Genomic DNA, 13,737 nt, shown 5'->3' on the forward strand with positions numbered 1-13,737 from the left:
CTTTGTGTGTTTGGATATCAGCAGAGGCCCCCATCCAAAGACTGTGAGAGAAGCAAAGAGGGCAATAGGGTACTGAGTCCCGCTGTGTACCACTGACCTACTTCACAAGCATCATCTGCATTATTTATTTACAGTAACTCTTTATATCACCTTCTAAAAGCAATGTTTACCCACATACTTTAATATGATATGATTTTTAAAAATTTCCCTTTACAACCCCAATTTTTTCATGACCGCGATTCTATTGTTCATCTGTATTTGCAAAACTCTTTTAAATTAGTGTTCTATATTGCAATATTACCTGCAATATTACCACCATTATCACACACACACACACACACACACACACACACACACACACACACACACACACACACACACACACAAAAACATATATAACCTATATTTCAAAAACGGGAGACAGAGATACAAATCAGGAATATTTTTATTTTAAAAAACAAATGAAACAATGAACACTTCCACTTTTCATCCCACATCTGTTTGATTGACAAACGTAATCATGAAAAAAGCAGTACTACAAAACATGTCAAATTAAGAAAAAAAAAAAAGACAAAAAGAACTAGAATACAATATAACAAGTGCTATGTGATATGTACAAGCATTTTAATTTGTTTAATATAGTTATTGTTATAGGCAAAAGGCAAAAAAGCTGAAGACTGCTGCTGAAGAAACAATGGCATGTGCAAAATACTCCCCACAAGTCCACAAGCTTAGACGTCAGGCAGAGGTCTACTGCTTTTATAGGCAAATCCTGTTCCCATGAGGGCAGGTGGCAAATTTACAAGCTGTGAGGGAATGGGAACAGAATGGGAACATCGTTTCAGAAAGCTAAGCTTGTGGAGGCCTGTTGAAGAAGACTCTCATCATCATCAGACGGACACATTTCTGAGGACGGTGGAGAGAAAAGACACTGCTGATCACTGACAGAGATTATCGATGGACCAAACAGCTCCTAATCTCTAACCACGACTAATCAAGGACAGAGGAACCATCGTTACCGCATCACAAATACTGGTCGACACAGGTACAGAGGTACAGGAAAAACACACAGGAACAAGTTCATAGACTTACATACAGAACAACCAGCGTTTTCAAAGAGACTTTAGTGAATGGTAAGAATGAAGGGAAGAATGGTGCAAAGGTGACAAAGACAAGAAAAACTGCAAAACGTGGCTGCAATGGAAACAGCATTCGGTTCCTTCAAACACTGAAATGACGACATAAAAACAAGGATCACTTTGTTGTTAATGTGTTTTAAGTTATCAGCACCCCCCCCAAAAAAACCCACAAATCTATCTGAATATAGTCACATTTTTTTCACATCTTAGGTTTGGCAGTGATTTTGTCTTTAATGCCTCTCTTTCAGTGGCATATTTCAGATTTCAATTTCGGTTCAATCAGTGAGCGAGCGAACGCAAAAGAGGCATCAATAAACAATCACTTTATACAATTTAGGAAAAGTTTAGATTCACAACACTGCAATAATTTGACTAACAACACTACAAGGCAAAGAGCAGTTTTAATTAGCGGAGGTCGATTCTAACAGCAGATCACAAACCCTCCATGTTTAATGCATTAGTTAAAAAAAAAATTGAGGATTTCTTTCCAAAATGCTGTATAATTTTTGGAAAGATTTTTATTTTTCAAATCAATTTGGCAAATTTACAAATGTGGTACCCTTTCATAATAAAGCATACTTAAAAATGTAGTAAGTTGCTACTATGAATTATTAAAAGTTAAAATGATGTAAGACAAAAGAGTAACATTAGCATAGACTCATGTTTCTGGCCACTTGATGAATCTAAGTCGAGCATTCACTCACTGTTTTGTGATCTCTACCACCTCCAGAGGGAAATATCTGGCTCTTTAGCTGATCAATGATCCACTGTGTTCACCAAACTAATCGCAAACTTTTTCTGTAGTTTGGTGCTGGGCAGGTAGTGTACAGTGGGGTTATCAGAGAGTTTTCCAGAAAACAGGGAATGAGGCTGATGAGAGCCACGAGAGTGAACCAAAACAGTAAAACTGTGGGCCCAAAAACCAAAACAATGAGCTGAAAGAGGCTAAAATCGCCATGTAGAGCTGAGGGGAACTACAGAGTTGGGTGATAATTCTCTGTGGCTTTGTCCCTACAAGTCACCACTTTCACATTAGACGGAGTCATTTGACCCATTGTTAATATAAAATTATTCATTAGTGCAGCTTTAAAAACAAGATGAGGATATATTATACACTAGCCAAAGGGATACTACACGGATGTTTTGTCTCAAAACCTGGCAACACAAAAGTTATTTTCATTCATGCATTATAGCAACTCAATCCTGAAATTGAATGCAATTTTAAAAAGTATTTATTAACATTAATAAACGTCATTAGTGGAAAAATTATAAAGCATTTTTAAGTATGGGTTATTTAAGTGGTACCAAAATACCAAAATATCTAATTTTGGATCAGGTAACCTCTACATCAAACTACAGTACATCAACACTCACTGATATTCAGGAATAATTCCAACCCAGCCTCTTTTTGGAAGCTAACGCTCTCTGTTTGCTCAGGCTCCGTCTCTCAAGCCCTTGACTGGCTGTCAGCAAACAGTGAGAAAATTTCAGGTTTCAAGGAGGCTGCGTTCAAGAGTTTGTTTTTGTTGTTGTTGCTGATCACATAGAAAAGTTGGAAAAAAAAAAGTGTCTGTCAACAGTTCAATTAACACTAAATAATTATATTATGGTGACCAATAACTCTACTAGGTCCCTAAAACCAGACGTTCACAAAGATGTAAGACAGCATATGTAAACTAAAGTCAATACATTCAAATATTCCAAGGTACTTAAAAATCAAATCAACACCAAACCGAGTGTTTGTTCAGTGGCAACAGATGAGCTGTTGACTAAACAGAGAGTGAACAGACAGGCGAGCTCTGACACCCTTCAGCGTGCAACCTCGCGTTACAGGTGCTGTCCAACAGAAAAATGAGCCGAGTCCGAGACATGCCGCTGACATCACAACTGTAACACTGTAATATCGACACGGGAATAAAAACTTTCTAATCTATTATCAAACAAGAACAGCGTTTAAATCAAGACAATGGCATTAACACTATTAAAAATATTTTGCTAATACTTCACTGGAGATGGCAGTGGAGAGGTGTTACGATGCAGGTGACACAAGGCAGAGCTACACAGGCCTGGTGAGCGTTGCTTTTAAAGGATTGCTTTTTTTAACAATTGTTATAAACCACTGATCCAGACACATTCTTGGATTTTTACCACAGTTGAATTTTCAATCAAATAATTTCAATAAACCTGAATATCTTTGTCATTTTTTTTTTTTTTTGCTTACTGGTGGGACAAAAAAAAAAAATCTGCATTTGCCTTGTGCCAGGCAACAAAGTAAACAAAACCACCACTGCAGCTTTTGTAGCCCTGATCTCATAATCACCACATCAACAACACACCATTCCAACACACACACACACACACACACGTGCGCACACATACAGAGAAACACACACACGCACACACACAAACATATCGCATGCCCTCTGTCACATGGCAGCAAAAGTATTTCTCCTATTTAGTGATTTTTTTTTTTTTTTTTTTTTTAAGGTTTCTGACCACATTGCATTTATTTCGCCATATATACACTCACTTGTTACCAGTTACTGTACACTCGCTAATCACCTCACGACATCCTGGAAAAAAGCATGTAGCAGACCTGTGACAAAATAACTGAAACCCAAACACTGTTTTTTCTGATAAAATGAAGGTTGTTAAGGAGTTTTAAGAGAAAGGGGAATTCTCAAAGAATTTAACGTCTGACCAGGTCTGCTGTTTTCACCGAAGAGAAGACTGCTGGTCTGTTGCCAATAAAGACAGGATATTTTGGGGACAGCTGGCGATAACATTGTGCTTTATTGCGGGTGATTAACTCCCACTCTTCTGTTATAAATACTCATTGAAAAGCTGTGTTTACGCTGAAAAAAAGGGGGGGGGGGACAAAACACTTTTCCCATCATATTCCCATCAACCCTGCCACGTTTTGGACTGTTTAAATCTGCATTTTGTTGTTTCCGTTTCCTGTTGCATATTTGGTTGGATCTGCTGTTATGAGGGTTAATCTATTTTTACCAGCTGCAAACACCCAGATGGTCCACGTGTACTCATAGGTGCATACATTACATTAGCCCCTGCCCTGAAATCCTGGAAAACTTCACAAAAACGTACACTATGCATCACAAAACAGCATTAAAGGGAAGCTTTTACTTTTTTTCACTAGAGCACAATAAAAAAAAAAAGACGCTTCCCCTTTATATATTTTCTTTTTTTTCTTTTTTGAAAGGAAACTTTTGGCATTAGACATCCAAATGACTTATTTTGGTACAGAAAAAATATTTAAAAGTTTTATATGGAAGCCCTTGAAATAAAAAAATAAAAAAAGACTGGGCCTGTTTTGAAGGGCAGCTGTACTGTTGATGTGGAATACGTGGAGGAGAAATTCATCACATGCCAGCCTTTTATCGACTGCATTTTGTGAGCAGAGGAGACTTTTTCTTTGTGTTTTCATTGGCTCATGCAAACAATGAGTCAATGTTTCCAGCACGAGTGGTGTGTCTGTTAGTTCGGCGCATGCACATGTGGATCGGGTCAGTGAGGTGACCTTCAGGGGTTTCACCAAAGGTCAGGGGTCAAAAATTGAGGGGTCGGACTTTAAGGGCTTGAAATCAGTGAGCTGTTGCATGCTATTGCATTCCATAGAACGGAAACATAAATGGCAGTTAGCTAATAAACTTGTGCTGTAAGCCCCTTGTAAATACACACACACACACACACACACACACACACACACACACACACACACACACGTACTGTACATTCACGTGTGCATGCAAACTCGCCACACACGCACACACACACACACACACACACACACACACAAACACGCACTGAAAGGGGCATTAAAGTGACTAGTAACAGCGCTGCACCCCAACACCACCTTCCTCCTATACCCCCCCAAAGAGAAATAAGACGACTGTAGCGAACATGAAATTAAAGAAAGAAAAAAATAGTCCAGCCACTCGACGTCTTCTCTCAGCTCTGTCGGTGCCGAGACGCAGCGTCTGTGCGTGAAGGATGTGACAGGATCGAGGAGAGTCAAAGGTCAAGTCTGGGTCAGACGAGTCGAGAGGCGCTCACCCCTAGGAGGGGGGCTTGCTGTAGCCGAAAAGTCCGACAGGTAGGTATTTCACGTGAGTAGGCCACTGGGCGGCCAGCTGGAAGAACTTAACGTCGTTCCACTCCACGCCATCTATGGACACTGGAGGGAAACGGAAGAGACACAAAAACTCAGCTGATTTAAAAGGAAAAAAGAAGCTAAAACTAAAAAGAGAAACAATCGTTAGTGAGGAGTGAAAGTGCTACGACAAATGCGAGTAAAGAAAATGGAGGTAGTCCATCATCCTAACTGTTACCTTTCAGGATGGTCTGCTGCTGCTTGGCGGAGCATATGAGTCGGCTGATGCCTTCAATGACCTGGCTCTTTGAGTCTACATCCTTTTCCTTGGGCTTCTTCCCCAAGAAGATGGTGGGGACTGAGGGGAGAAATGGGGAGGGAGAAATGAGACAAAATGTGAACAGGACCCTTAGGTTGTGTGTAACTAGGATGAGAACGCAACAAATTCTTCCTCTAACAAATGAAAAGTTGAATTCTCAAGCAGTAAAACCCAAATTGGTTCAGTTGAATACACTCAGGGTCATTGCTGCTACAGTCTTACTTTGCTGTGATTTGGCCGGTGGCAAACTTTCCGCTTGTGCTGCACTTAATGTTTAATGTTCACCTTTATCGCATCGTTTGTCACTGCAGTGGCCACTGTCACAGCAAAACTGACATAGTCTTGTTTTAAAGGTTGGCCCACACTCCCATCAAGTAACTATTTAATATACATATGACTATGTGAGTTATATATGAACGCATTTCACTGTTAAAAAGTTAAGGACCATAATCGCCCACCAAGGAAAATCGAATGGTAGCGTTTATAGCAAGTAACAACATCCCACACATATGTACAAATGTACACTGAGTAAGTGAGACAAGAACGAGGATACGAGGATTGATTTTGGGATTCTGGATAGTTCAACTGAAAATTTACTTACATATAAATAAAAAGTATACCAATGGTTCAAATTCACTGACAATGTCATCCACTGGCTACTCTGATGGATGTTTTCTTTTCTGACCACAGATACCTACAGTCCGTAAAAACTGCATAAGCAAATTTTATTTTTCGCAGACAGGCAGATTTTGAAACTTGCAAAACGACTGCTTAACCTTTCTCGTTCTGTCAGCAATGACACAGGACATTTATAAACGTCTTTGATGACTCGACTGGAGCCTCTCTGGTGACCGAAATCATGTTATTTTAGGTGGCAGCTCTCAGTAACACTCTAGTGTCTATGTATAGATTAGAACACATACTAATAGGATCAAGTCTCGTTCAGATTTAGGGCCCGTTAATAGTATCATTATGCGCACGTAGCTTGTAAATGAAATGAATTATATCTGTAACAGCTGCCATCTGATAATATTCACTCATCTCATCTTCATCTCACCTTTCTTGTTCTTCTCCTTGGTGACCACGGTCATGGCCATGGTGCTGACCTGGGCCTGTGGATCACTGCTGCTCCCGCCTGGTAGCCTGCTGACCTGCAGCGAGCGGAAGGCGCTCTTCAGTGTGTTCTTGCAGCCCGTGTCGCGCCGCTCGCCCTCCCGCCGCTTCTCAGCAAGCGAGGCCAGCCAGTAGTCCACCTGCAGGCCGATGGCATCCACGCCGTGAGACATACTGGGACTGCTGTGGACCGAAAAGTGTATCAAGAAAAAAAATTTTAAAAAAACTTTCCAAGCACAAGGACACAAGGAACCTCTGCTGCATATGAAGCACCTGACCTGCCACAATATATTTAAATTCAAAACTAGTTTAAAAAAAAGAAAAAAAGATGGACTTAAGTATCGAATTTTTGTACACTATGTTCAACACTTGGCCCAAATGTATTCTGCAGAGAGCGAAAATAAAAGATTAGATGAGACACAGCTACAGTCTGGCTCTCCAGAGAGCGACTGCAGAAGGAATCGTCAAACTCATGTAAACGTGACTGATGTATCATAAGAGTCGCTCACTTGCTGGATCCCAGTCCTGCTAAGCTGCTTGAAAAAAACGTTAAGACCTCTGCCGCGGCTCAGTACCGAGAGTAACGTCAACATTTTGATACTGTATGTTGACAGTTAAGGAAACGTGTTGCCACAACAGACAATGGTACAATTGCCTTTTTAGATGTGATCAAGTGTTATTATTTCAGCCAAAAAGCTGAACGTAAAAGTCAAAGGATCGAAATAAGGATATAATGAAAACAGAATATGTAGACTCTACAAGTACATTCACTTCAGATCTCAGAGTTTATCGGCAGAGTCTGAGGTGCCGTATTTAAGTATTTCCAGTTAATTTGTGGAGTTTTCTCATGGCACTTGCACCAGTTACCGTGCAAGGCCTGATTCCACATGCAAAATACACACACATACCATATAATGCATAAACTGCAGTTTTATCTCCCCAACAGTATTTGAAAAAGTCATACTGAGCACCACCTGGTCCACTTCCAACATGTAAGCACTGCTTAAACATTAACAAATCAATCATTTTACATTCAGAAATAGATGATAATGTAAAACTTTATTTTCATTCTTAAAAACTTCTGACTGGTAAAGCCTCTTTGGTAAATTTTAATAGAGTAAATTTGCAGTGACGTAGTGGTACATTTAAGATTTGAGGGTCATACTTTGACTCCTCTTTCCACTACTGCAGAAACGGATGAAGAAGGGTGAGGGGAAATGAGTAACAATGATGGAAGTGAAAAAATTAAAATAGAAAGTAGTCTGATGAAGAGAAATTGCGAGGAAAGAGAAGAAAAATAATAATCCAGGTCAGTCTTACCCTTGTACTGTCAGGACGCTGCCCATGGAGGGGGAGGAGGGGGGAGTGGCTGCCTCTTTAATCATCCCTGTGGGGGAGCCATGGGAGGGGGGAGACGTGGAGGGGACGGCCAAACTCACAGCCACGCCCTCCTCTGTATCCCCTTAACAGTCATACGCAGGAATTACATGAGCACATTATCAACTGCTAAATCCAGGCAAAAAGTAATCTTTCATTTTGGTGCTCAGTATGTGAAATGGGTTCAAACCGTTTCCAAATACTCACCTGTTGGAGAAGGACCAGACTCAATGAGACCAACCTTCACAACCTGGAAAACAGGACCAGGTCTCAGCAAAAACTCTCAATGATCCGCATCAAGATCTTGGCAACGTAAACCTGCTGGAATTCCATCCCAAAGCAAATACTTCCCTGAGTAAAAATCTTACCCCAATAAAAGGAATGAATTTCTGGTAAGAGTCTTCATCTCGTCTGGAAGGAGAGAGAAGGAACAGAGAATATTAAAGAAAAACATAGGGAATAAATCAATGCTGTGGTTTATTAGAAAGCTGGTGTGAGAGACCGTCTGGCTTGTGTTTGTCTGCATCTGTACTCACGTCCTGTGTTTGCAGGTGAGCATGGCCTCGGCGATGGGCAGCTGATGTGTGACGGTGGCTCCGCTGATGTATTGGCTGATCCTTCCCGCAACATCCAACTGGTCTGGGAAGAACAGACAAGGAAAATTAACTTATGTTCAGGGGACGAATTCGTGCCTTTTTGCGTTGAATGATGAGCACCCACACAGGTTGCACGCCTTTATCTGCATGGCCGGTGGTACCTGTTTGCGGCGGCTCAGAGCGGCTGAACACGTCTCTCCATGCCCCGTCCAGGAAAGAGGAGCTGTAGCGGTTGTCAAGGGCGCCGAGGTGCTTGGCAACCGGATGTGAGCCTGATGGAGGGGATGGAATCGTGAGGAAAAGGACAGAAAGGAAGTGGGAGGGATTTGGATTAGAAGTGCAGCAACCAAAACACATGTAAAAGAAAAGAAAGGGTAAACATGTCATCCCTCATAAATAGAGTGAGGTCAGTTTTTGATTTTGATCAGCTGTAATTGTAGCACTGCCTTTGGGCCAATCAGTGTAACCTTCAAGATATTCAGACATAGTGATGAGATACAGCATGAGATACATTCCAGACAGTTCCCCCAAAATAATAAGACCTTGCTGCGGCCTAACTCTGCAAGAGCTTGTCAGTCGCCACGAAAACACCGGCGCACTCTTTTACCTAGAGGCACCACCAGGAAGCGCATGTGGTTGAGCCAGTCGGACGTCTTGTTGGCGAGCTGAGTGACGAAGAACTGCAGGATGGCTCCGAGGTAACTCTGGGTGCCCACCGCCGCCACCTTCACCGCTCGGGGCATGGAGGAGTTACAGTTACAGCTGCCGGGACACAGAGAGCGAGAGAGAGAGAGAGAGACAGAGAGACAGAGAGCGAGAGAGATAGTGGTGTTATCGGTGCTGTGTGGAGGCGGGTCCACTGGAACTTCATTACACCGTTTCATCCATCAAAGCCTACATAAAACACCGGAGACAAGAAAGTAAATCACAAAGCCAACTGGCTGCCTAAAAATGCCGCAAGGGAGTAATCTGACTGGCAGGACATCAAAAAAATAAAAATTCTGAACCAAAACCAATCTTAAAAAAATACAGAGTGAGTGACCATGAACTGCAGTTTGAAAGAGGAGGCTATTAAGTCATGGAAACCATCAGAGAAACGCATCTGTAACCACTGTAACTGTAAAAAAAATGTTAGAAAACAGTGAAAATTGTCTATCATCGGACTTGTTTTCAAACATATCCAATTGACAGTGATATAAACCGCTCAAAAGGAGCAAGTCCTTACATTTAAGAAGCTGAAAATGGTGAATGTTCAGCATTTTCCTTGACAAATGACTTAAAACATTAAATTAAATTAAACAGATTATCAAAATGTTTGCTAATCTATTTATTAACTAATTGTTTTAGCACTAAAACCAGACATAATTATAAGCAACATTTTTAGAAAGCTATTCCAGGTTTTATGATCCTGACCATTGGTAAAAAAAAATACATGGAGCTTCTGACATAAATACATTTGTACAATCAGACTGGATGTGCAGAAGATACACTGTATAATGATTCTTCTTGAGTCTTCTTCAGTCTTCATTTACAGTAATAACCAGTTTGTGTCATAACCACCGCTGCTTTCTTTTTCGTCACCCACTGTTTTATTGTATACATTTAGCAAATGTCAGGTCAATGTAGCAAATTCAAACACAAGGGAGAGAAAATGAGCGATAAGGGGGGTGTGTAAAGTAGGTTTTGGCAGAAACAGAAGTAAAATTATGGATATGGAGTCAGAGGAGCAAAGAGGGGGAGAGGAAAAGATGCGGGCGACGGTGGAGAAGGAGAAGAGAGAAGGGTCAACCAGAAGACAGAAAACAGAAAAATAAGGCTTAGAGCAGGGGGGAAGAATAAGAAGATGAGTCACCCTGCGAACCAACGGATGCTATAACTCAGATGATATGTGTAGTTGTGCATATTTGTGGGTGTGCGAATGTCAGCTTTTCAGAAAAACTCACAATTTCTGGATGCGGGTGAGCACAGCAGACAGCACCGCCTGGATTTCGGCCGCCGAGCACGTGCAGACCACCGGGTGTCTCTGTACTTGGAGCTGCTCTGTAACATACTGCAACACACAAACACACCGAACGTAAGATGTATGAGAAAGAACAGAACGACCGCCAATTGTTGCTGTTGTAGATGGTTCACAGAGTGACACACACACACACACACACACACACACACACACACACACACACACAGCGCCATACCTGCCCCTGCCAGTCCGTGCCATTGACTAGGATCAGGCTCTCTGGGAGCGCAGAGTCCGACAACAAGATGTGGTTCAGCTGGTCGTACACCGCCTTTCTCAGGACCTAGGCACACGCACACGCACACAGTGAGTACATAACCCCCCCTGCAGGGATACATTTACTCCTCAGATGACTCATCAGCACATACATAATTCATTTCTGAGCTCCAGGCGAGTCATACATTATCAGGATGCGTGTGTTTCTTCACTTCGGGAAAAGAAAAGAAGGGAGTGGGTAGAAGAGGGCACTGAACAAAGGCATCAGCTTTTTTTCTAAGTGTAAATGTCTCTGTGGGAAAACTGCAACGTGCAGATTTATTTTTGTATGCTAGGTTAAAATGAAGCTACAGCTTATGATAATGTCCTGGAAGGAGGGAAAATCTCTTCATTAAAATGTTAATTTTGACTGAGAATTGCTGCCTTCCAGACCCGTACCGGCGTGCTGTGCCCCAGCTCCGGGGATCTCTCGGAGTCCGAGCTGTTGGTCCGTTCGCTCAGAGGTTTGGACAGCTGTCTCTCCTTCATGGGAGTGGTGCTGCGCTTCTGTCGGGGTGTGTGGCCTCCGTCCAGCCTGGGGAAAGAAATGGACAGCACGGTTAAAAAAAAGAGAGACCCAAATGACTCCTCCAGAATTTTCAGTTTTAAGTGTAGGGAACAGACTGCACACTATGTTTATCTTCTGCCGTGACTTGGCCAGAAGACACGGCAGACCATAGGCTGGATGCCAACCAGTCATAGCTTACTGTCTTTTACAGCTTGCATCATTTACCTATCAAGGTGACAGGTAAAAGGTGCCGGAGATGACATGAGAACTTCTCCGTTCCACCTGACAGCACCAACAACAAATGTTTGCGTATGGAGTCACAGTTTTATGAAGGAAAGGAAGGAAAGAGGACTAGAGTAATAAAGTAGGCAAAGTGACTCAGTAATGTCAGTTACTCAGGAGTATCTAATTAAAGTTTGCCGGCAGTAGCCACCCTAAGCTAAAGGTCAAAACAGACCAAGAAAGTTTGTAAACCCCTCGATGTACTAAATTGACAAGGGCCAGTCTGAAAGAACTGGAAGAAGAAGTGGGTTGGCTAGCATGAGCAATGATAAGCAACATGGCTGAACGGACAAAGAAACGTGCACCACCTACAGACTTTGAACTGCATTAATAGAAAATTCAGAGAAAACTGAGGGATGAGCTCTGGAAAGTAAAGCACGACAACTGTGAGAGCTTGTCCCCAAAGATTCAGCCATACATTTAAAAAAAACAAAACAAACAAACAAAAAAAAATGGATAAATAAATTAAATGTATCATCAGAGTTTACCCCTAATTGATTTTTTAAAACTTAGTTTATTTGTTACCTTGGTGACGGCATGGTCTGCGTTTCACTTTTGCTGCTCTTCATGGGTGTACGGGGTTTCTCTGCCACGGAAACCGTGATGCAGGGCCCCACCTCAGCGAACAGCTCCTGATCTGTTAGCTCCTACACAAACACACAATCCAAAAAGACAGACTGTCAGTGTCAAAGAGAGGAGATACTGGCAATCCTAAAGCCATCTTCTCCTACGCTTCATCACTTTGTTTCCCCCTCTCCGCTGCTCTCGCCGTCTCTCTCTCTCTCTCTCTCCCTCAATCTGTCTCACTTACAGCGCAGATGGCAGCGGATCCCCCTCAGAGTAATATTAACAAAGGTCCCGACGCACCATTAATTCACTTTCCTTCACACACACACACACACACACAGAAACGCATATTAAGAGCCGTACCAGTGTATCAGTCTCAGACAGGGCCTCCTCCAGGTTGCGGCTGCGGGAGGGTTTCATCTTCTCTAATGGAGGCTGCTCCCCCTGCTGGGAAGACAAGGAAGCGGGCACTCAGACTGCAGGCTTGGTGAGACCAAGATTCAGTGAATGAAAAAGGAACAGAGGACGTTACGCAGTCACATTGCTCGGCAAGAATATCGTAACCAGTCTAAAATAACAGAGGTGATGTGCAGAAGATATTAGCTGGTGTTTAGAACCATGTAAAATATTTCACAGAGATAAAATGGATTAAAACCTTAAAGCCTTTTCTTCTACTCAACTCATCTTTATCAGACTGAGCCGTCTAGGCCTTTGACAGTCCAGACTAAACGTGATCAAGCCTTCAGAATCGAGGGCTGCAGACTGGAGATTGATTACTGTGGAGCTCTAAAAGTGTGTTTTTATAAGGGTGCAGACAGCAGTCACAACACTAAAGGCTTATTTCAGTATTACTTTGAAAGGGGGGAACTGTAGCCGTTTGGTCGCAGCAGAAACCATCCAGTGAAATCCATTCAGCTCGGTGCGATTAAACACTCTTTATTGAGCAGATGGCGACTGCCACGGAGATATTGGATTTTTGCTCCATTAAGGAAACCGAAGTCTGGAGCATTCCTGAAATTTTATATTTGCAATGTGCACCCCTGCTGGGCTGATTTTCAGCAGCCATAGATTTTGGATATGAAACTCATTAATGTGGAGTCACATGTTGTTTCTTAAGCCTGTGTGGCTTCACTGCTGTTGTATTCTATTTAGTGCCACTGTTTTAGTACAGGTTAGAATTTTATTATCTTGCCACGATATCTATCTCAGCTGTGATTGCGAAGCATTTTTTTAAACTCAGAAACTCAAAAACAACAAAATTCTAGAAATGAAGGGAGAAAAAAAATGCTTAACAAAAAAAACAAAAAAAACAAACAAACAAAAAAAAAACAATGGATGGAATTTCTTATTCATACATCTGAGGAAATAATCTCTAAAGACATATCTCCTCAAAACAAACTGAATCTGAAATGAAAAAGCTGAAAATTAGTGTGGAGATTTTAGACTTCATTCA

General features: G+C 41.8%; 1 protein-coding gene across 3 annotated transcripts in view; it reads right to left on the reverse strand.

Annotated features, from left to right (window-relative positions):
- Nucleotides 1-427: 427 nt before the first annotated feature.
- The window catches only part of LOC120797334 (phosphofurin acidic cluster sorting protein 1), a 61,470-nt gene continuing 48,160 nt past the window's right edge, over nucleotides 428-13,737 (reverse strand). Inside the window, exons 11-24 of one of the 3 annotated variants that reach the window (XM_040140902.1) lie at nucleotides 12,648-12,728; nucleotides 12,243-12,364; nucleotides 11,327-11,462; nucleotides 10,851-10,955; nucleotides 10,599-10,705; nucleotides 9,263-9,417; nucleotides 8,817-8,927; nucleotides 8,596-8,698; nucleotides 8,428-8,470; nucleotides 8,267-8,309; nucleotides 8,003-8,144; nucleotides 6,627-6,865; nucleotides 5,489-5,608; nucleotides 428-5,334 (exon numbers count right to left, since the gene is read on the reverse strand). In XM_040140902.1, coding sequence (XP_039996836.1) covers nucleotides 5,216-5,334; nucleotides 5,489-5,608; nucleotides 6,627-6,865; nucleotides 8,003-8,144; nucleotides 8,267-8,309; nucleotides 8,428-8,470; nucleotides 8,596-8,698; nucleotides 8,817-8,927; nucleotides 9,263-9,417; nucleotides 10,599-10,705; nucleotides 10,851-10,955; nucleotides 11,327-11,462; nucleotides 12,243-12,364; nucleotides 12,648-12,728 — 1,626 coding nt within the window. In that variant the 3' untranslated portion in view covers nucleotides 428-5,215. Of the gene's footprint in view, nucleotides 5,335-5,488; nucleotides 5,609-6,626; nucleotides 6,866-8,002; nucleotides 8,145-8,266; nucleotides 8,310-8,427; nucleotides 8,471-8,595; nucleotides 8,699-8,816; nucleotides 8,928-9,262; nucleotides 9,418-10,598; nucleotides 10,706-10,850; nucleotides 10,956-11,326; nucleotides 11,463-12,242; nucleotides 12,365-12,647; nucleotides 12,732-13,737 lie in introns of all 3 variants that reach the window. The other 2 variants (XM_040140903.1, XM_040140901.1) reach the window with 2 other exon arrangements.

This window comes from Xiphias gladius, chromosome 12 (genome assembly GCF_016859285.1).
Source record: "Xiphias gladius isolate SHS-SW01 ecotype Sanya breed wild chromosome 12, ASM1685928v1, whole genome shotgun sequence".
Lineage (NCBI taxonomy): Eukaryota > Metazoa > Chordata > Actinopteri > Istiophoriformes > Xiphiidae > Xiphias > Xiphias gladius.